This window comes from Papilio xuthus, unplaced genomic scaffold (genome assembly GCF_000836235.2).
Source record: "Papilio xuthus unplaced genomic scaffold, Pxut_1.1 DF828177.1, whole genome shotgun sequence".
Lineage (NCBI taxonomy): Eukaryota > Metazoa > Arthropoda > Insecta > Lepidoptera > Papilionidae > Papilio > Papilio xuthus.
Window position 1 is genome coordinate 3,984,377 of NW_013530472.1, and position 24,742 is coordinate 4,009,118.

Consider the following 24,742-nt stretch of genomic DNA (forward strand, 5'->3'; position numbering starts at 1 on the left):
GGACGAACTCTTAAAATGTTTCTCAACAAAATTGAAGGGAAGTTGTATGTCAATGTTATTCTGAAATTATATTTTTTGCGTGGGATTTGTAATGAAGTGTGTTCGATGCTTCTAGAAATAAAAACTATTTTTGGTTCAAGGTCAAAAGTAATTTTATCTTAACATATGTCAGACAATCAATGGTCGAACAATCATTCCAGGTTTTATTCTACATCTTTGTCTAAGTTTAGCAAGATCCATGCAACCATTCTGAAGATACCTACTAAAAAAATATCCATCCATCCAAACATTCGCATCGCAGTATTATAGTAAGATTATGTACAGTCACGTTACAAATGCATGTTGTTCGGTCACTAAAAACGTTTATAGTATAAAATACGTGTGTAAAATATAAATAGGCATCCCATACGGCACAAATATGCGGCGCGTGCGTGGCCTCGAATGAACTTTCATTCATTCACTCGCTCGTAGGCGTTGATGAATGGATCAAGGCGAACGTGTTTATCGTTCACTCTTTGCATAATATCTAACCGGTTCGTTGGCCCACAACTATGATAAAGACACGGTTATTAACTAGCTGTCTCCCACGACACCGGCCGCGGTATTAAAGAAAAAGTTAATTGTGTTCATCCAGACTATATTCTTTATATTTGCCAAATTTAATTAAGTTCCGAAGATATCTGTAACAAAGATCTATCCGTTCATCTATCCATGTGAACTTTGGCATTTATTATAGTAGCAAGATGTATTTATTGTTGTTTCTTCAGTGGAAACGCACTATTATATTACAAAGGTCATTAACACTTATTTAACGTGGAACACAACTTGCATATGGTAACAAGATATGCGCTTGTCACATCGCAACAGTGCACCAAAGACAACAAAAATCTATTGTTCTATAGAAGAAAGCCAAGTTCATTGCCTTTACTTTAAGGTTCTGTAAAAATCGGCCGTTTTCTTACATTTTTGCCGTAAATATGTTATTCTAATCATTACATTTTGGACGTTTTTTCTATATTTTAAGTATTGTGTTTATACGAAAAAAATTATTCCAATTAGACGGTTTATCAGATGAAAAAATATTATATTTAAGAACTATAAAAACATACGAATTAATAACATCCTTCATTTTGAAGTCGGCTAAAAATAATAAATCATACAAAAAATTATTACTTCCGTTCAACAGTACAAATCTATCAAAAGACGAATTCCGTTACATTTTGACCTTATTCGCCGTTAGAACGGAGGTACTCAGAGTTAACATAACACGTTGTCAAAGACAATTGTTCGTTAAAGTGTCACGTTTCCTTTTTAGCGTTTGACATTCGTTGAGAATTTAGGTCGGAATGTGGGCGATGCGAGGCCTGCGTATACCGAATACCTTGCAACCTCTTTACGTCGATCGAGGTTTTTTTAATTAATACGAATGTGTTGGTAAGATATGTGTTGCCACAATTTGGTAATGCCACAGTTTTTTATGAGTATTTTTATATTATGTCAGAATTATTTCAAGCAAGTATAATATAATAACTTTCACTCTGATGAATAAAGTTACATTATGTGGTGAAGTGACCGTTACCCATAGACAAACTCAATTTACCTACCTACCTTTAATCTACGGAGGAGAGGATGCACAGAAAGAAAACATTTTCCCTTTCCATGCATCCTCTCATCCGGAAAGTCCACATCCACTGCCCATCCTTTCCTTATAAGCAAATGGATGGGAAGGGAAAGACTATATTAGGCCTCCGGGACGCACACTCATCAGACGAAACGCGGAATTGCTTCCACTTCACGCCTGCCTTCTGTGTGGTCGTGGTATTTCATCGGGCGAGCTGAAAATCGTGCGAAGTTGTTAAAGTAGGCTTTACCACTCTTAATATAAATTTAGATGTCTAAAAGTGCTTTGAAACTACAAAATGACATGAGTAATTTTGCTGCTAATTTATAAAGTTAATCGTAAACTCATACAAAGCACAGTTTTCTTGTATTAATATTTTAAATCCTGTATTGTGTTAAAACTATTATATTTATCGTTTTATATCAACCATCATGATTCAAGTGTCGTGACGTATACCATAAAGCAAGAAGTCTTTCCATCAGCGGTCACAATCAGCATTCGACCACCGAATAATTTACGACGGCGTTTAAAAATAACGATGACTTTCCTGAAAATATCACCAGCTCCTACGACAGCCATAAAAATGGACTCCATTACTGTAATTGAACGCCCCCCAATTCGCTAAAGTAACATACACCGATATTTATACGAAAATTATACAAATGTCGCATTTACGCTGACGGATTGCTTTAAATATTTGCTTTTGTTTTTTTAAGCTTAAAATATTTTATTTATTTATACTTATTTATGGTTGATTTGTGAAATAACTGGACCTTAGGTTTAAAAACCAAAAACCGATTGACTGAGGTTCTAGTGGTTGACGTAGCGCCATCTTTTGGCTGAATTTTAAAACAAAGATTTCAATTCAAACTCAATAAACTTCAATGTTATAAATATTGTAAATGTGAATGTTTGTCTGAATATCTCGAGAATACGCTGTATGGGTCTCGCTGAACATATTCTGGAAAAACACATAGGCTACTAATCATGTTTTTTTTAGTACTGCGAGGAAAGAGTCGTGGACGACGGCTAGTTTGTCATAAAATTATTTCACTTATTTTAGAATAATGTACTCAGCAATATCAAGTATATGTAGTTGCTGTATACTTATAATATTAAAAAATATAGTGCGGTACATTCCGTACCGGGATTTGATTATTAATGTCTGGTATCATCCGTCCGAGACGTACCAAATTAAAACTCGATTCACGAACATTCGCGGAGAAAAGTGTATCAAAATCAAGTCTCCTGCGAAATCCTCTCCTCATTGAATTTGTCGTACAGTCACGTACAAAAAGTTATGGACACTTGCGTCGAGTCAATGCCACTGTATATACCAATCTAGAGACGTCTACTGCCTCTTATTCATTGCTATACAAAAAATGATTTGAAGGTCTTGTTATTATACTTTATGTAATCTTATTTTAAGTAGTAAGACCTTGGCTCATGCGCTGTATCCTGTCGTTTATATGAAAGACTAACTGTCGCCCGCTACTCCGTCCGCGCGAAATCTATTTAAAAATTAATAGGTACCTTACGTGTTCTTCCAGACTACGTCTGTGTACGTGTGTTCTACATCTGTGCCAAATTTCATCAAAATCTGTTGAGCTGTTATGGAGATACTTTAAAAGAAACATCCATCCATCCATCTAAACATCATCATCTAACAAGTTAGCCTAATCCTAGCTTATAATTTTCTTATTCCTCTACTTTACTTACTTACTGAGTACTGCAGACATAAATGAAAAACGGCATTCAACATTTGCAATTCCGTATTCCTCTTAACATTTTTAAAGGAATGTTAAGGCAACATCCAATATAAATTGTACCCTTATACGGCCGTAATCAGTTTTCATATCCGAGAAATATTCACATCGTCGAAACGTTTTGAAATATGCAAACAACCCTTTTCCATAGTCAGTTGGCTCAGGTAAATACAATTATCTTGCGTACACAAGGTTGCTTCCTTTGAGAAAATCTGGAGTACCCGCATTTAGCGCCTCGAGGCATAGAAATTGCTTCAGATTTTTCATAACTCGGAATACCTTCGGAAATATTCCAGTAAGCCTTTTTGTGTTGATGTAAACAATTTTCGCAGTAATATTATAAATGCGAAAGTTTAGATAAATGGATGGATGGATAGATGTTTGTTAGAGGATATATCCTGAACGGCTAAGGGTATCTTGCTGAAATTTGGCATAGATGTAGAACACACAGGCTGTTTTTTTTAATTACGCGCGGGCAAAAGCTATTTTTGTATATATAGGTATATTTATGGACAGAATCTTCAGATCAAATAACTATCGAAGCAAAATATAAATATATTTTTTTTTATAAAATATATGAAAGCTTTTAGTAGTAAGCGTATGTGGTAATAAAAATATGGTCGACATATCAAAGTCAGAACTAAACCTTTCTTGAGTCGTTGATAAATTGTATCAAGTAATTCAGTGTGAGCCCGCATCACTCATCCCAGACCAATCTATTATTAAGATCATGAATTAGTTACATGTATTAGAGTATTCATTCGTTTTGTCTAGATAGCAACGTTATTTGCGAACAAATTTGCATATATCGTATTATAAAACATATTTATATACTTGAATTTACTTTATTTATGTTACGCCTTATCAAATTTTTATTAATGTCTCCTTTGGATAGAGTTAAAATTTTACAGATTTTAACAGGATAAAGCAGTGAAAAAAACGGTATCAAAATAAACCTTCTCAGTATTCTGAAAGCTTCTATCAATATTAATTTAATAGAAGAATTAATCAATTGTTTGTCTTAAACTTGATTATTCGAGCGGTCAAAACTAAGAAAGACACAAAACCTTTAGATCTTACTAATAAAAATGCGAATGTTTAGATGGATGGAAGGATGTTAATTTGAAGGTATCTTCAGAACGGCTGCACGGATCCAGCTTAAATTTAGCATAGACGTAGATCGTTGTCTGGAAAACACATACTAATTAAGTTTTAGGCGATAGATAGTGAATAAATAAATAAAATATGTAGACCGAAGTCGCAGACATCTACTAGTGAAATATATATAATAAATACAGACCCGTAGTAGCCTTTTTGTTGGTTATTTTCAATTGGTATAGAGTTGCAGTGTTCCGGCATTGTGCTCGCGAATGAAGTCCGCCCCTGGGACTTATTTTTGTAACAATACTGCCCCATTGCAACGCTGAAAAGGAAATAAAAGGACATTTTATTTTTCAACAAATTCAACACCGCCGATGTATTAACTGCTATATTTAATTTGCATGCAATACGGTGAATGGTAATTTTTTTTTATTTATGAATTCGAAATATGTTTAAACATTTTTGAATTTTCGATAATCCGTAAGACTTATAGTACTTGCTAGTTAATCATATTCATCCATATTACTTGTTATGATTTCTATTACAGAATTGTCTTTAGATATCTTACCAATAGTATTAATTTCTAATGTTTGAATGGATGTTACGTTACATATCTCCAGAACGGCTTCATGGATCTGGATAATATTTGGTATAGATGTAGAATATTGAAAGAACGCATATTCCTACTATTAATCTTTTTAATTTCGCGCAGAGTTGCGAGCAAAAGTGTAATATATATCTAGGATAATTTAAAGACAATGATAAGAGAAAGTGTTTCTTTAGTTTAAATTTTAATTTATAAAAATGTAGAAAAGTGTCAAACGTAAACTTTAATAATGTAACCCACCCTTTCTACTTAACTACAAATTAAATAGACGGGAGCTTAAAATACACGCATTCAAATGTGTTTTACAAAGTTGATAGTAATGAATAGCCGACGTCGAACAGAGTCCCCTTTATTGAGAGTTGAACAAATAGTAGCATCAATGTATGCAAAGTCACACCCGGCCTTATCTCAGTTTGTCCAGTAGTGAGCTACAGCGAAAGTTTTGCTTGTTGTTCCACTCTAAATTATTAGTAGTCTGTACTTTTTGCAAAGATATTTAAAACATATACAATACTAGCTGTCGCCTGCGACTCTATCCGCGCAGGTTTAAAAAAAAAACTTAATTAGTAGCCTACGTGTTCTTCCAGACTATTTTCTATATGTATGCAAACTTTCATTGAAATCCGTTCAGTCGCTTTGGAAATACTTTCAAACAAACATCGATCCATACGTACAGCCATCCCAACATTCGTATTTATAATATTAGTAAGATAGTTGTCTCAGTTTTTTATACAGCATGAACGGGACGACAATATTTAAGGAAAACTTGCGACAGCATGTCATGTCTTACTTTTATATTGCTACTAGCTGTCGCCCGCGACTCCGTCCGCGCGGGATTAAAAGTAGATGTTGGCCGATTCTCAGACCTACTCAATGTGCTCAGAAAATTTCATGAGAATCGGTCAAGCCGTTTCGGAAGAGTATGGGAACGAAAATTGTGATACGAGAATTTTATATATGAGATAATATTTAGTATACATTTTCGACCAATGTGTTAACCATTTACCACAGAAAATTACAATGTAGTCAGTAATAAAATAAGCAGAGGTGGCAATTAACCGCAACAACCGCTTCTATCAAGCTACAGTTAGTGTTGTAGAGTTATAATTCTATTAGAAAGGATAAGGTTAAAGTACAGTTGACTTTTTTGAGTTTTTTTTATGTTTGTAATTTTATATCATCATTATGCCTCAAAATATATATAATATTAAAGAGATATAAATACTATACAATCTCAAAAAGTCTTTTACAAAAACTAAGTCACGATTCAAGCATGTTTTTTATTTCGTTTTGTCATATCTGCATTTCGTATTCTTTCAGATCTTACACTTTTATTCCAAGTCCTTTTGTTCTAGACTCGACTTTATACGAGACGAAACGTTGTATCAAATTACTGTCAGATACTTTGTTTCTTCGCAAATATGTTTGAGTCGTTCCGGTGCTTTTGTCTAGCTACGGTTATTATTTTGGTATTAAACCTCATCAGTGTTCTCGGAGTAAGCCTTCTTTTTCTTTTTACTTACTCCATTATTTCTTATTTAAACAGTCATATATTTATATTTTTTAAGTGTTCTTGTGATGTTAAGAAATGTAAAAGTGCGGTCTATCTATGACGAACAGTGATATAGTGTGATGTAAGTGTATAGTGGTGTGAGGATTACATGCGTCGACTTCAAGGTGGTGAGGTGCGGCTCACCTATGACGAATAATAATAACGGACTGAACGGGAGCGCACGGGGCATGCCCGCCTCCGTCGACATGGACTCGCTCGAGGAAATGCTCCGTAAGGTGAGATTTTTATCTAAAGTAAATTAATTTTTAAAGTTAACCTTTTAAACGCCGAAGCCCTGTTATAATTTGCGTTATTTGATCGTTTTGTTTTTACAGTTTTTACAAATCGTATCATTTGAATTTAATATAATGTCATTTGTCGCATTTAAAAACCATGACACTTACTAAGATACTGGCATTCTTTGGCAAACTCTGTAGTTACACAGCACGGATTTTTAGCACGAATCAATGAGTTAAATTATCAAAATAAATTATGATTTCTATGTCATCCCTAGGGACTAATTGTGATAGTTTTAACAAATAGACATTATTGATAGTAAATAGCATTTGATATTAGTCTTTTCATTTGCAGACTAGGCACAGAAATACACATTAATATTACATGACTATAGACTAAAGCTTATAGATTTTATGTCAGTTATTAATAAAAATTAGACACCGTAATAATCTATTGACTCGTATCAGATTACGTATAAACAATGGAATATCGAATTATTTGTAATTTGTACTAGTTACAACGAAATAATTAATGGTCGAGCGACAGTCTACCATTAATAATGGGACAACGTCCAGATACAATCAGCGATATAGTAACACTAACAAGTGTTATCTAGACATGCTATTATAACCTCTATGTGTATACAATAAATATTACATTCGTATATGCGATGTTTAAGTGGCTGACATATCAGCGTGGGGCGCTGTACTCATGCGGTAGCTATGTCACCTTAGGCGAATTAATTAAACTGCGGTATTTACTCATTTATTAATCAAGGCAGCGTTGCGGTACAGTCAGTGACACAACGCTTTTGAACTAGACGATAATTTAATTTGAAAGTTGATAGGTAAGCAATTAGAAAATATTTGAAAAGTTAAAGCCATACGACTATAGTATGAAATTTAAAACTGTGTGCGTAAGCGTACCAAACGCACCGCACACGTGGCCTGCAACGGATTTTAGCTTGCTTTGTATGATTTTTATATAGCGCTGCGTTAATTATTCCATTGCAGGCCGTGCGTGTGAGTTAAGAACTTAGGCAGTAAATTAAATAGATACCATTATATCTGTCACCTGCAAATTATGTACATGGTCCGTTTGTAATTTGCCTAAGAAAAAATATTTGACAAATTTCATACAATCGAATTCATTTACAAAGTGATATTTGATATTACCTCAATTAGTAAAGGTGACATTTCATTGGTAACGTAGCATGTCTTGCATATCTTTATATATATAATTCTTCTGTGAGTGTGTATGTCACTTAACTTCTCTCAAACGACTGGACCGATTTTGATGAAATTTTTTGTGTGTGTTCAAGGGGGGGTTCTGGGAATGGTTTAGATTCATAATTTTCATCAAATATTAACTTCATATTAATTTATTCAAATTAATGACGTGTAGACAGGACAACGTCTGTCGGGTCCGCTAGTATAATAAATATTTTTTATTCATATTTACCTATGTAATAATATTACAAGCACTTTCTTATGAAGTTGAGTAGAACAAGGCTCGAGCTTCCGGCCTAAGTAACTTAAGTACACGGCGGGTGGGGGCGTTACTGCATTATATAAATCATCTGCCCCCGACAGATAGCTTACTCTGCACTATGACTTGCACTATACTCTTTTTAATGACTTTAATTAAATGCAAGTAGTAAAACACTTATACCCACTCTACATGGCTACCATTATTTGAATATTTTTATAACACAAATACTTGTTTGCCGCGATATTTCCTGCGTTGATGCTTCCATATAAGTTATTCTTCGTCCTGACCGGTCCACAAGTGTCATAGCGTGATGTTTAAAAGTCTATAACATTATTTAATAATTAATAACTAGATCCTGAGATTAGAGCGCACAAAGAAATACTTGAGTTTTCTTGTAGTAACATAAATGATTATTTTAACGTGTACATGTAATTAAGTGGATTGCAATATTAATTTACTAAGAGTCATTTCATGAGTACTTAGACAATCCCTTAGTGTTCTTATAGTAAACCTACACTAAAAGGCTACCTTTGTAATCACTTAACGTCTCTAACTGGGATGGGTAGGCTTGTATCTGTTCTTACCTGAGACGGTTTCTAATATTTTGAGTTGAAAATTTTAATATCTTTCGTTTTCATATTGTTATGGGACGTGTTAGAATACTTTAATATCAGGCGTTCGCTCGTTAAAATGAAACATGTTCTGTTCGCTCCGTTGTTCGACACAAAAAGCTTCCGATATTGCACATGGTGACGAAATGCGTTCTCAGTCATGATATCTATTTTTTGCTTCGTACTCTACCAGTTATTGGAGTGGAAAAATCCTTTATATATTTCCAATTCAGTTTGTCGAAAGTTTTATTATAGTTGATTATTTTTTTATTTACTTAATGTTGCGACGAACATGGAACGAGATGAATTTGCTAATGACCATATTTTGTTAAAATTATATTGACAATTATTTTAGTAACTAAGAATCTTACTAATATTATAAATGCGACAGTTTAGATAAATGGATGGATGTTTATTTGATGGTATCAATGGAACGACTTAACGGACCTTGATGATATTTTGCACAGATGTAAAACATAGTCTGGAGGACACATAGGCTAATATTTTTTTTAATTACTTTGTAATTATATATAAATGTAAATCTATAATTCAATACTTCTGCTTAAAATAAACAAATGATTTTCTTTCACAAATTGTTATGAAGATTCCATTTTCCAACAAAGACGACGTCTGTCTATATTCAAGCTGCGATTTGTGATATAAAATTCCTTTGTTGTTGTCGATAAGAAGATGCAAAGTGTTTTGTATAAAAGAATTTTGCAGTAAGAAAATCTCCGCACATATTGAAGTAGCAAACAGAATGCACTCTATAACTCCATATGCATAATAAAGTAGCCCTTGATCCAATAGAATACAGCGTATCTGTGTATTCCTTATAGTACAGAATAACGCACTAACTGTAAGTTTCCGAGTCATCTTTGATAAAACAGAGATGAATGAGAATGACATAATATTGTAAATGTAGATTTTGGTCTCGGAAACCCACTGTTAGTATAATGTTGCGAAACTGAATAATGAAAAGATGAGTTGATAATGTAAGGTTTTATTTTAATCTACATATTTTTATATCTTCCTCTGTTTTCATGGCCCTACACTACTAAGCTGTACAGCACAAATCGTTGCTAAATTCATAACAGCGCTGTCGCCACGGAAACACAACATTCGTATTAAAAGTTACCGCCACGCGCCCTCAGGTCGCACTGCGTTTTATTATTTATTGGCCGACATAATAAGTTCCGACCCCCGACTTTATTTGTTTCCAACTCGTTATGCGAAGATTTGGCCCAAATTCGAAAACTCGATTATTTATTCATTTCGCAGCGGTTACGAGTTTGAACAATCACGTTTTTCACGATTAGAACTCGTTAGCCGGACGCTTCTTTAATATTATAAAACACTAGCTGTCGCCCGCAACTCCGTCCGCGTGGAATTATTAGTAGCCTATGTGTTATTCCAGACTATGTCTTAATTTTATATTATTATTTTTCTTAGTTTATTTAATATAGTATAAATTAATTCATTTGTTTTGTAGTGGTTAGTTACTTATTGTAAAATAGTCTTCCTAAGTTAACTTAATATTTAGATAATGTGATTTACATCATAAAACTCTATATTTTCACAATTTAAATGCACAATAAACGTTCCATTACCACAAGAAAATATTTTTCATTCAAAATATGCAACACGCTTTTGGAAAGAATCCAGGAGTTTTTTTTGTAATTTTCTTTAACGTTGTACTCTAAACTAAGTCTACAACTCTCATATGTTGTTATGAAAAATATTAAGAAACTAGTAAATTTTATCATATGATTTACCGTGGGTTTCTAAGACCAAAATATCCGTTTAAAACATATTAGTAACTCTGTTTTGTTAAAGATAATGCCAGGGTTAACGATAATATGTTTTACATGATTTTACTCTCAACGCGGTCGCAGTCGCGGGTGAGAACTAGTAAGAAAATAAATTACACTCGCATAGTTCTAGGTTACCTAAGCAATTTTCTATATGGTATAGCAAAGCCAATTAAAGGTAATCACACACTAGTACGTTAAAAACGCAACAACAATCAGCAACTTGTAAAATAACGTAATAATTGTTTAAAATGAGGAAACTACGCGAGACGGTGTAGTTAAACATTTTTCCTCTAACTGCACGGTTGCGTGTGGAAGGGACATTAATCGGCTTTAGCTGACGCCGCGTTCTGTGCCGATATATTTAAGCTTTTGGGCTGCAATGCAGATACGGAAAAAATAGTGGAATAAAGGAAAATACTCGTACTGATTACTTATATTGGTTACAACTCCAAATGATTTTGAAACATTAAATTAACTAAATTAAAGTACTACGGGATGAAGAATTTAATATGACATTAAATGTAAAAGGCTACAAAAGTAGAGGAAGACGTAAGAAAGTATATTTTTTAATTTTAACATACTGGCAGGTATCCGATGCGTTTATCAAGTGTTTTTAAAAGAGTTTATTGATGGAGCCATTACTACATTGTCTGGGAGTTTGTTCCATGTTTGACTACTCTTATTAGTAAGTAATGCTTCATTGGTTTTCTTTAGGCTGTGGTTTCCTAAATTTTGAAGGAATTACCAATTAGCGATCGTTATTGTTCTTAAGTATTTAAAGGCTGGATACATCGTAATCATCAGAGAGGAAGAATGTAATATAATATAATATGCGTAAGAATGGAGCTATTATGATAGCAAATAAAGATGTGTGAAAGAGACATACTGTGTCGACTTTCTGTAGAGAAAAAGAGCAGGAAAACGATGACAATGAAAAGAATAAATCTGTAATGAAATCTTTTCTTTTTTTCATTAGGCGTTATCTCATGTATTATAAACACATAGTACAAAGATCGAACTGTTTACTTATTCCTACATGACAAATTGTTTACACAGAGCCCCACAGTAATAGACAGGAGTAATTGCGTGAAATTGTTCACGTGTAATAAAGCCTTATCGGCGCAATAGCAGCCATCGTAAAGTAATACTAACTTCACACTAGGGTAGAACTGTGGCATACCGCAGAATAGGTCAATGTTATACTGCTATTATTGAAACGCACACTAACTTTCAAAATAGTACTGTTCTGACAGCAAGTTTGCGTTTAAACAGTAGAGGTACTGTATAGTCCTACTGCTCTAAATTATTATTCTTACCTCGTGTGAAACTAGCATAACGCACGTCTGGACGCGATCCAAATTATCGATATCGAGATAACAACGAAAATTATTAACAATTGTTTCAATATAGCTCGATAACGTTTGGGTAATGGCCCAGAACTTTCTTAGTCCATTTGGCCAAATTGAATTCTACTTTATATTAGGTTATACGATTAGATCGGGTGTAGATTTAGCTTTTTCATTAAGTAAAAACAATAGAGAAATAGAATTGCTTTTTGTTTTATCAAATAATATCACTTTGTAGCTTAAAGTAAAATTTTCATTGGTAGTTCAATTATTAACAAAAATTTATGTGATACTTTGCAGTTCATGCATCTCTTAGTTTATTACTGCTACTAGCTGTCGCCCACAACTCCGTCCGCATGGAATTAAATTAAACTTAAATAGTAGTCTATATGTTCTTCCAAACTGTTTTCTAGGTCTGTGTCAAATTCCAGTAAGATCCGTACAGCTGTTCTGGAGATACCTTAAAACAAACATCCATCCACCTATCCATCTAAACATTCGCATTTATAATATTAGTAAGATAGTAGGATTAGTTTGCCCCCTCTTATCTTTGCTGGTAAATTAGTCAATTAACTAAATTATTTATTGTTTCAAAAATATCTATTTCATAATACGATCAAAAAGATGTAAAAAAAAAAAAAAACGTAAACGTTTCCGGGCATGAAAAATCCAATCGTATCCATTAATATAGCCTATCGGTTAACAATAAAACTTTATCCGATCAAATATCCTATAACATTCGTTCGTCGTCGGACCGATTAAACGCCGAATCTAGCCATCGGGGCCGTTATACGATTTCCCGAAAGAATTACTTGCAACAATAAAAACTTAATAGACGTTTCAATTTATGTCACTTTTACGTTGCGCTACGTTCCACTTTACGGTAACAAAATGCAGTTTGTAATTTCGCCGCCTGGGGGCGTTGGCGAACAATGGCACTACGTTTTTTTCAAATTTTATTACATGCGCCATTGTCGCGATCAAAGGAACGCCTTAATAAAATGTTTGCCTCGGGCTGGACCGCCGCGCCGCTTCGATTTTTTATGTATTAATAGATGTAAAGGGGGTATACTTTGATGATAGAATGGTTTATGATCGGGCATAAAATGGGAGTGGCTTTATATGAGAGGAACACCCTGTATATGTACATTTGTTTATACGAGTTAAGAAATCTAATACAAAGTCTTTGTTTCGGTAAAACTAATAAGTTGATGATGTATTACATTGATACTTTAGACTAGTGGAATTGCCATATAAGTGTCTGAATACGCTTCCCAGAATATGAAATACAGTCGAACCCAAATGAGCTAGAACTGAATAAGTGAGACACTATAGAAGTTAGAGATCCTCCGGTACCGACGGACGACTTCCATAAGCGAGAAATTCGGTTTAAATATCGCAGTCCTTTGGACTCTCGCTTAATTTTTTTTATATCATAAGGTGGCAAACGAGCGAGCGGCCACCTGAAATCGCTGAACGCTGCCCACAGACACACGCAATTGCATATGCGTTGCCTACCTTTAATCGACGGAGGAGAGGATGCACAGAAAGAAAATATCTTCTCTTCCCATGCATCCTCTCATCCGAAAAGTCCACTTCCACTTCCCGTCCTTCCCTTATAAGAAAAAGGGTGGGAAAGGAAAGAGGACTATATAAGGTCTCCGGGACTCACACTCATCAGACGAAACGCGGAATTGCTTCCACTTGACGCCTGTCTTCTGTCGTGGTATTTCACCGGGCGAGTCGGGCCAATTCGTGCGAAGATGTTAAAGCGGGCTCTACCACTGTTAAATAAACTTATCCAGGTTTGACTATATTTGAGTTATAAAGTTTAACAGTCATGAGTCGACATGAATTTGCTAACCATTGCATGCATTTGAAACTACATAAACGTTGCAACTTTGCACTGTGGTTGAAATGCAAATCATGCAAAATGACCGCGTTTGAATTGTTGATTTCAATCCTTAACTATCTATTCTATTCTCTACGACTGTAGCTTAGCATCGCTTTCACTAAAGAAGAGTAACTTCTTTAATGGATATTTCGTACTCACAAACTTCGCATGCTTTCAAGAAAACTTTCAATGGTTTTACGACGTTATTCTGTTGCTGTATATCAGATTTTAATTCACTCAGCGCAATGTAAATGGTCGCATCTCTAGCGTTGGGAAATTACTTTAAGTAAAATATAGTTGCTTCTAATGTTATATTATAGTTTGGCTTGCAAATGAAACTTTCAAAAGACCTGTCTTTTCCAATAATTTAAACGTTGAAATAAATAATAAAAAAGAAGCATATAATATCAGCACTCATAAGCTACCTTCAAATGAAAGTTTTAACGAATTCGGCCAAGCCATTTCGAAGATTAATCAGAAAACCTTGCAAGACAGACACGAATTTTAAAAATTGATTTTTCGTTATCAACAATGCAAATACATCAAGTTGACGAAATAGTTTTTTTCGATATTAACAATTAACGATTTAATTAACAGGCAGTTACAACATTTATTTTTAAAATAAATATCATTTGATTTTTAAAGTTTATTTCCGTCTTTTAAAAATGTTGAAATATCGACGTGACTAAACTAACAGTTCACTTTATAGGACTCATTTCTCGGGAACTCGATTTACTGAAAGCGACGATGTGATTCCAACGTGAACTGAACACAAAAGGAATTACAACACGACCGTTTCAAGATGTCCGAATTTTTTACGGACTTTTAAAATATATAGAAACTAATTATCAGGTAATTGAGGGACAAAAAATTCTTTGATATGTTTAACTTTAAAAAATACTGTATTTAAAAACATTTTCATCAAACAAATTATTCATATAATTAAAGATGATTACCTTAAAATACGCAAACGTAAGCTTTCTTAAGCTAGATATCTTTAAAACTATTCTGAATTTGTATGAAAATGTGTTGGTTTTACTGTATTATATATATTTATATGTTATTGTATAAAAAATTACTGTTAAATTATGTTTACATCGATAAATGGATGGATGTAGAACATAGTCTGGAAGGATAGATTGGCTACTAATTATTTTTATAGATCCGTGCCGACAGAGTCACGTGCTACAGCTAGTTAAATCGTAATCTAGGAATTAGCAAATATTCTTGATTTTTCTGTTTTTAATTTGTTTCATTTTCTTACATTCATTTTTTATGCTGCTCGTCTTTGATTAATCACCGATGTCGAATAAATTTCCACACGGTCTATCAAAGGAATTCGTCAAGGAAATGAAATCGTTGAATGCGGTACAATTATGCTGTTAAAGTAAATACAGTTATTTTCTATCTTCATCACGAAGGAAAAAGAAGGGAACATTTTAAAACCTTCTTTTCTTAAATAAAACTCTTTTTTTATATTTTCGATTTATTTTTATGCATTCAAATAAATTAGAGATGACAAAGAATGTTAAATAAATAAACAATTCATTTAAATTTGTTTTTAAAATACCTGCTTACATAATTAAGGATTATTTATAACCTGCGTTTAGGTGGCTTAATTTAGCCTTTTCCCTTCCTACCCTTTTTCTTATAAGGAAAGGATGGGAAGTGGAAGTGGACTTTCCGGATGAGCGGATGCATGGGAAAGGAAAATATTTTCTGTCTCTGCATCCTCTCCTCCGTCGATCAAAGGTAGGCAACGCATATGCAATTGCGTATGTCTATGGGCAACGGTCACTTCGCTGTTTCAGCGATTTCAGGTGGCCGCTCGCTTATCTGCCACCTTATGACATATTATATGAAAAAAAAAATTAAGACTCGTCTACTGCGCATTTTTCTGACATATATTCGTTTAGGAATCACGTTTTCTCTAATTAGTATGTCGAATGTTATCTCAGTTCAAATGAAAATACGTATCCAAGTTGGTAAGTTAACCAAGATTGGGTTTGATTTTAAACGTTCAGGATTAAACTCGTAGTTTCTAGTTCGCTTCCAGTTTCCAAACGTATTGAATAAATAAAGTTTAATCGTCTAACTTTTTCTCTGTGATTCGTTTTTTTTTACGTTAGATTGAAACTTTCAATACTATTTGAGACTTTGATATTGTAGAATAGAATCGTTTTGTAAATTGTCAACTATAGCCTTTTCCTTCCCTTTTTTACTAAGGTTTATTTTCAAACAAAAAGATAGTTTTAATAGTTTTAAAATTACATTTTACTAAGCTGAAAGACTGTTATCAACATTTACCTTGTTAGAATTGCATGAATATTTAAATGGGGAATGTTTTCCTTTGCGTTATTTTAATACGGATAGGATCTTAGCGTGAGAGCAAATAGAGGCTAACGTCAGTTCTCATTAGGCATTCATGTTTTATGTTTATGTATGACGAGCCGGATATCCGGGTTGCCGAGTACCCGGGTACCCTACCCGTGTACCCGGGTAAGACCCGGCCCTTTGATCCGGCCGTGCAGTGCGAACAGTTCGGCGCATGTATTGATTTATTAACGTTTAGCTCCGATTAGCTGAGAATATTCATCTTCATTGAGTAATAACCTTGTCATATTCACTTTCATCACTCGATTATTGAACCCACTGGGTTACGGTGCCAAAGATTTTTAAAAGAAACATCTAAAAGTTCTCTTTTATTATATTAAAACTATGTTACACGGATATACGCTCTTAGCATAGTATTCATAAGAATGTATTTCCTTTGAACGGATCGTCTAAAATTTGTAATTCAAAGGTGATTGTCTCGTCGTAAGACAAAGGCTTAACGATAGCACCTCATCTACCCCACGTCTCAATACAAAGCATAATTTTATTCGACGTAAGCCGAGCCGCGATTCCGCCAAATGGCAGTTTAATCCGACGGAAACTAGGTCGTTAACCTCGAGGAAATATAATGGTCGCTTCAGAATTTATTTCTGTTATACAAAAGTTATTCATAATCAAATTAGTATTATTATTTTGAGAGTTACAATAGTATATAAATATAATTTTAGTGTTGACTCACCTGTCGATTGACACTGACAGTCGGTTTCTGAAACCAAAACCTCAGTGGCAAACATATTCTCATCCCTGTCATTATCTTTGACAAGACATATAATTTGTTGATATTTTAAACGCAGATTTTGGTTTCAGAGACCCACCGTGAATGTGTTAATTCATTCATATATTTATCTACCGCTTGATATAGCCGTCAAAGGACAAAAACCCTTTACCGTCTTCAAATGACATGACTATTTTCCTCTCATATATTTTGTAGTTAATGGTATATGTGTTGACTGCTTAAAGATGAAAGAGATTTACACGTGCGTAGTTGTGATGTAACTTATCCTATTTAATATTTATCATGACTATGCAAAGGAGATTACGACACCGGTTAGGTTAATTACAGCCATCAATCATTGCGGGCGAAGCGCTGACGCCGGCGCCCAACAAACTTCGTAATCTCTAAGAACTTGTCTCAACTCAACTGAAATTGTGAAAATGGCAGACGTTAATCCACTTTGTACTTGTTTAAACCTAAATTTGGTTTAAAACATTAATTTTGTAAACATACTCTTATTGTTACATCAAAAGAACTGTCAATCTAAGTCCATGTCTGAAGATTATTATCAAATTAATTACTACAAAGGCAAATAGCGTTAACTAGCAAATTTGAAGCATCAACAGCAGGTTAATGGATTTCCGATCACAAGGTCAGGGGTTCAAATCTCGCTATTCGACTATTGTTTTAAACCATGTCTTAGCTCTAGGTCTAAGCTAGGACTAAGCTATATAGCTTAGTTGGAATGGTACAAGAAATATTAGTAAATTAATAAACATATGCTATATTAAAAAAAAAAAACTTACTGATAAGTTCTATTCAATGACGTTCATTATGTACTCAAAAGTACTCATTATCATCATCATCAGCTAACTATACGTCCCCACCGAGGGACTCGGAGCCTACACTAAGTTAAGGGTGATTAGGCGATAGTCAACCACGCTGGCCAAGTGCGGGTGGTTGACTTCACACATATCTTTGAATTTCTTCTCAGATATGTGCAAGTTGTGTCACGATGTTTTCCTTCACCGTAAGAACGTCGGATAAATGTACATATGTAAATCGGAAATCGAAAAACACATTGGTACATGGCGGGATTCGAATACAGGATCTGCAGATTGCAAGTCAAGTGCTTGAACCCTGTGCCACCGACGCGCAAAAGCACTCATTAAGATGTAAACAAACGTCTATCATTACCATTTAAATTATTCCCCACTTGAAATAACCGAATAACTAACGCCGTCGGAAATGGCCTCGGAAATTGACCACGTGACTGCACCGGATGTGCCACCATTGGACGTGATGCGAACTAGCCAATCAGGGCGCATTCAATTACGCGTCACGCCCAATCGGAAACGGTTAAATCAATTTTAACGTTACGTTCGAATTGTGAATTTAAAAATCTGATTTTGGTTTTTTATTTCATTTCAGGTATGGATGAATTCGAGTGGATATTGGCAGGATCGAAATTGCTCAACGAAGCGGTAAGACTGGTTTAAAAATAAAGACTACTCAATACAATTTTAAGAGAATGTTCAGACAATGAAGATATATTTATTATTATACAATGTATTTTAAAGTTAAATCTCTCGTAAATTACTATGGAAATATTGTCTTTTTAAATTCTAATATAATGAGCCTACGTGATGCTGCAAATAAAATGAATTTATCAAATTTCCACCTCACATTGAGTACGTACCTTTCTTATTACGTTTATTTAAGGCTCTTACTGAAAATATCGAGTGCTTTTGTGATTCGCGATCGAGTTCTCCGAGCATTCAATGGGTGGCACAAATTGTGTTTTGTGTTAGGTGAATGGGCTTTTTGAGTGAAACTCACGTGCCGTAATCATGTTACCTCGTATACCATACAAAATTTATCCATTAAAATAAATTTACTGCGTTGAAATCGCAAAAGGACCAAAAAAAGACAAAAAACATTTAGTTACACGTGTTGCGAGTTGTGATTATGGACGCGAATGTTTGGATGTATAAATGGATATATAGATATTTGTTAGAAGGTATATCCAGAACGGCTGCGTGGAACTCGCTGAAATTTGACATAAATGCAGAACAGTCTAGAAGAACATACAAGCTACTAATACCGCAAAAACGGAGTCGCGGGCGACAGCTAGTGTCTTCTTAAAACATACTTAATATTATTCAAATCTATTGTGTTATAGCTAAATATTTAATAGATTTAAACCCAAATAACAGATGATTGCATCTCAATTAAGGATATCTCTGTCAATTACGGCAGTGAACGAGCACCGACCAAACGAATGCCACAGAATACTCCGACGCTATTTGTCTTCGCCGCGGCTCCGAGAATTCTATTCTAGAAAATGGGTGAAATTTTCAAGTGCTATTGTTGTGTGCGCTGAATTTACAATTGATTTAGCCAGTGTTAGGACGTTGATTTTATTGAATCGATTTTAACCAATATAGCTTTTAAAATTTGTTTTATTTACGGGTTTCTATAACCATACGCTTCAACAAAAAGATATTTAGTTGCAGAATCATTTTGTGTAAATATTCACCGGAATTATAGTGTGTAAATAAAAAATCTAGATTACCACTTAAACTACGAACATCTTCAATAAAATTGATTTATAATTTATTGGTCAATCAAACCACTATCAAAGTATTTTTGTCAACTGTATAAAAATTGCGACGCAGTCTGTCCAGTTTTATTATAAAAGTATAACGAAGCCGGTTGTTACAAAGTGCGGAAAACTGCGCCGAAATTTATTATTATCTCATTTTCCTCAAGTTTTTGTTATGCCACTCACTTTCTACTTTTAATCTGTAAATAATGTCTTAAAGTGGGTTTCTAAGATATGTTATCAGTATTATAAATGCGAATGTTTGGATAGATGGATGGTAGAAGGTGTCTTCAGAACGGCTGCAAGAGATTCATGATAAAATTTAACATAGTCTGGAAAAAGATAGAGGCTACTGATTAAGTATTTTAATAAGCGCGAACGGAGCCGAGGTATAGAGGTAGTTTTTCATACAACAAACAATCAGTTTCTTATATTTCCAGTAGAACATATCACCCGAGCTGCGTACAGACGGCAACGCACGGCCGAAACTCGCAACAGCGATGTTATCACAATCATAAAAGGTGTTTTATAGCATCGGGTTGTAAAAATACGTCCATTATTTTATGTTTTATACCTTCATAAAGTTTATAATAAACGGGCAACAGTAAAAACCCCGTCAGTAAAGCTCTTCATATTGCGTGCGGTAGTACCGGAGAGTTGAACGAATATCATTTTTCTCGCCTTCGGGGAAACGCGCTGAACTGACCGGAGTGTAATCATATTACGATCGTCTGCATGTTTTATAAAATACGATTATCTATGTTGATGTTACAATATCCCTTGTTTTTATTCTATCATGTGATAAAATGCAGTTCTAGATGGTTAGTATCTATAACTGTTTTAGTCCGCTTTTCCTTCCCACCCTTTCTTTACAGGAAAGGATGGGAGGATGTGAATTTGCCCGAGGACTCATCAGAAGGGGAGGTATACTCTTCCTGTGCGTCCCCTCCGTCGATTAAAGGTGGACAACGCATCTGCTGGATGTCTATGACCAGCGGTCTCTTCGCTATTTCGGCGAATTATGGTTACTGTTCGCTCGTTTGCCAACTTATGATACAAAAAAATACTATTGGCAGCTCTAAATGTAGGTCTTATATAATCTTTTAAATCACATTATTTACAAACCTATTTCAATTCACTTATTTCACTTTTACATAAGTATTCCTTTTTAATTGTCCACGTGACTGTAAATTGTCCGATAGGCGACAGACGCTCGCTTTAAAACTGAATTTAAACTGAATTAAAACCGGGAACAAGCTCAGCATACGAGATCCGCCCGACGGGCTTAGTGACTTGTGAATTTTTCATTGCGCGCCCAACTACTACATGTTAACGATTTACGTGACCGACACCGTACGGGGCGCGACTTGGATTATGTTAATATAAATTCACGCATGACCGAAATAAATACGTAATTACTTGCTGTCTTTATTTTTTTATATTTACGAGTAAGATATGCATTAAAGAATTATTATTAATAAAAAACTTTTATTACTTTATCGAATTATCTCGGACAGCAAAAAAAATCATATGTGCAACTAAATAGAGTCCTTTGATTTTTACTTATATTAAAAATATGAATGTTTAGATGGATGGATTGAAGGTATCCCCGAACGGCTTAACGAATCTTTATGAAATTTATGTAGCCCAGATGTAGAACATAGTCTGGAAGAACACATAGGCTACACATTTTTTTATTCCGCGCGGACGGAGTCGCGATCGACAGCTAGCTGATTATATCTGACGTTGATTTATCAATGAAAGTTCAACGAACCTCGGAATATTGTATTAATGCGAGAGATTCCCGAAGTTCGGTGAAAAATAAGTGGGAATTGAGCTAAAATGGGTTACGCAATCAGAATGATCCCGGGACGGAGATTTATGGACAGATTTACGACCGATAATGACTCAAACCAGGTCACACGCACACAAACACACGGCACACGCGTCCATACTTTACAGTTTTATATGTGTGTTGTAACTAATAGTAAGTTGTTAGTACATTGCTAGAGTTCTTAGTTAAGGCTAAATAAAACACAAGTTTTGAAATCGTTTGAACTCTATGTAACTTGAACTTCGCGCAAGTACTACTTGCTTATTAAAACATAAGTCTGTTTATATTTTTTTTTCTTATAAAAATCGTAAATAATTTTTAAGCACAAATACGTTCCTTTAATATGATCAAGTCTAACATTATTACACTCCTTTGAACATAAGGAAACACATAATATTCAGTTATTTTCGAGTAAAATACTCTGCCAAATACCACTTTGAAGTTTGACACCGATTCTCAATATAGAGGGTGAGTCGAGATGCATATTTCAGTTATCATTATCCAAAATAAACCCAATCATCTCATCAAAGGAGGGATGATCCCTCCCTGTATTCCAGTTAGACGTAATTTTATTTCGTTTCCTTTACATTTTTTTAACAAACTGGGGTGACTTAAATGATTATAGGAAAAAATTTTATAAAAATACTGAAGTTCTTCTTCCTCTCTTAAATATTTTATACTAACTATAGCCCACGACTCCGTCCGCGCTAAAAAAAAGGTTTATTAGTAGCCTATGTGTTCTTTATCTGTGGGATCCGTTCATCCGTTCTGGATATACCTTCAAACAAATACACCTCCATCCAAACATTCGCATTTATAATATTAGTAAGATTAGTAAGAAGTAAGTATAGAAATTTAAGATTCGTTCTTATCTATGAATAAATGATTTTAAATGTGTAGAACAATAATTTAATTCAATTTAAAGAAATAATTTATTATATAATAGCTCTTTTGCTCAAAAAAAAACACTATAGAATAAATGTGTTGCCGAATCACCCTGTACGTATGCTAATGTAATAGCTTATACATGTATGGAAGACATTTAGCCGTACCTTATGCGTGGAATGACCGCCCGTTGTGTAGCGGATAAATAAATCACCATAATACACGTGACTAAGCAGCATTGCTCTAAATCATATCCACTGTTAATTTGGCCCAACAGAGTGCAGTATTAATATACTAGATTCATAAAAGAAGATGTAATGTTTCATACCAGTATTTAATGTAACTAAGAGTCAATTTTCCAAATGTTATGTTTAATAAAAACGTGGAATGAATTTATCTCTTTAAGGCCTTGGTAGGTCTATTTTTTCCTCACTTTTGTGTTCCGGGATTAGGTACATCTATGTACAAATTATGTATTGACCTGTTTAATTACAGTTACGGTTATTCCTTTTTCTTACTACGTGCAAACGTTAAAAAGTTTTAATACCTAAATGTTTTAATAGTGTGTACAATAAATCGACACTCAAATCTATCGTTATATCGTTTTAAGCGAGCAGTGCGAACATTTTCATATTAAAACATATTTTTTCACATCAAAGAGCTTTTCGGATAGACACCGCGTCGATAAACACGCCTCAATTTTACTTTTTCAATCAGAAAACACGTTTCAACTAACAAATCTGCCCCAATGCATATATGTTTATTTAAATATGCATAAGGTAATAAATTATAGAAATAATATGCATTTATTGCATTTTAAAACATAAAAAATTTAAAAAAAAACTTTTAAATAATAATCATCTTACTTATGAGAATCAAAAAAACAGCCAGGATGTATTTTAATACATTTTTCGACAGTGGAAAGTCATGATTACTGAAAACTTTTCCAACAAAAAACATTTGCAAAAAGCCATTAACAAAGCTCAGTATGTCCGGACTTGTTCCGTACATTTTTCATGAGCATGTAAGTAAGAGTCCGGACGTTTCCGGACGTAGATATATTACTGACGGACGCAGGTGTGGTGACGGTCCGGGGCCCATTTGCGTCGCTCACAATTTGTGACGACACACCGCTTGCCACCCGTCATGTTGTTACCTCATACGTATGTGACGTAGATAAATCACTTATGTTATTTAATTTGCTTTTAGTTCTTACTAATAGTTAATATGCGATAGTTACTCTGTCTGTCTGTCACGCTAAAACTACTGCACTTATTTAAATTAAACTCACAGATAGTGTAGACCCTTAAAAGGACGAAGGCTACTTTTTAATACGAAAAAAGGGTTGTTGGGGGGGATACTAAAAAGTTTGTTTAAAATGTGTAAGTTTAACGTCAATTTCTCATCAGACGAAACGCGGAATTACTTCCACCTCACACATGTCTTCTGTGTGGTCGTGGTATTGCATCTGTCGAGCCGACCCATTCGTGAAACAGATGTTGTTGCTGGCCTCTACCAGAGTTTAAATAATTAATAAGGTTGAAATTAGATTTCGAACCAACTACATCATGTACTGTCTTATAATAATTATTTGTAATCCGTTTTAAAAACATTGAATTCCAAATCGTTATCTGTACATTTATTAGCTTAAGTCACATCCTGTATAATCTTTTAAAATTTTCGTTACACATTTAACAAGCCATGCGTTTATATGGACGCATAACTTGTGTACATAGCTGTCACTCTTTGACCCAGTTTTTACGCAATTCGTTCCGTAAGGGAGAGGGTTGGTAACCTCTGAAAAATAAGGCTCTCAAATACTTTGTTAAAGTGTCATTGAGGACGCGGCGGGCGCTCCAAGTGTTTGAACGTGGATTTGTGGTGTGTTATTTTTGTCGTGGATTTTTTTTGTAACGTCGTAATGAGCATTTTTTTTAAGATTACATTTTAGTCGTAGCTAAAAGATACTTACTAATTGCTAAGGATAATTGATATCTTATATCTTCAAATGAGCAATTCTTGAATATATACATATATATAATTGGAATCTCGGAATCTGCTCCAACGATTTTTATAAAATTTAGTATATAGGGGGTTTCGGGGGCGATAAATCGATCTAGCTAGGAATCAAATTTAGAAAATGTCATTTTATTCGTGTCTTATCGATAATCAACTTAAACATAAACTTTTTCTATTGGTAAGATCGAAAAATATTATTCATATTTCATCATTTTATTAGTAATTCGTACTTAAATATAATTTCTAAAAA

General features: G+C 34.2%; 1 protein-coding gene across 9 annotated transcripts in view; it reads left to right on the forward strand.

Annotated features, from left to right (window-relative positions):
* The window catches only part of LOC106113776 (uncharacterized protein CG43867), a 219,118-nt gene that overhangs the window by 145,487 nt on the left and 48,889 nt on the right, over positions 1 to 24,742 (forward strand). The window contains exon 2 of one of the 9 annotated variants that reach the window (XM_013306737.1): positions 6,664 to 6,883. The exons of the other annotated variants lie outside the window; for them this stretch is intronic. Coding sequence (XP_013162191.1) covers positions 6,794 to 6,883 — 90 coding nt within the window. The 5' untranslated portion in view covers positions 6,664 to 6,793. The remainder of the gene's footprint in view (positions 1 to 6,663; positions 6,884 to 24,742) is intronic. 9 annotated transcript variants of the gene reach the window in all.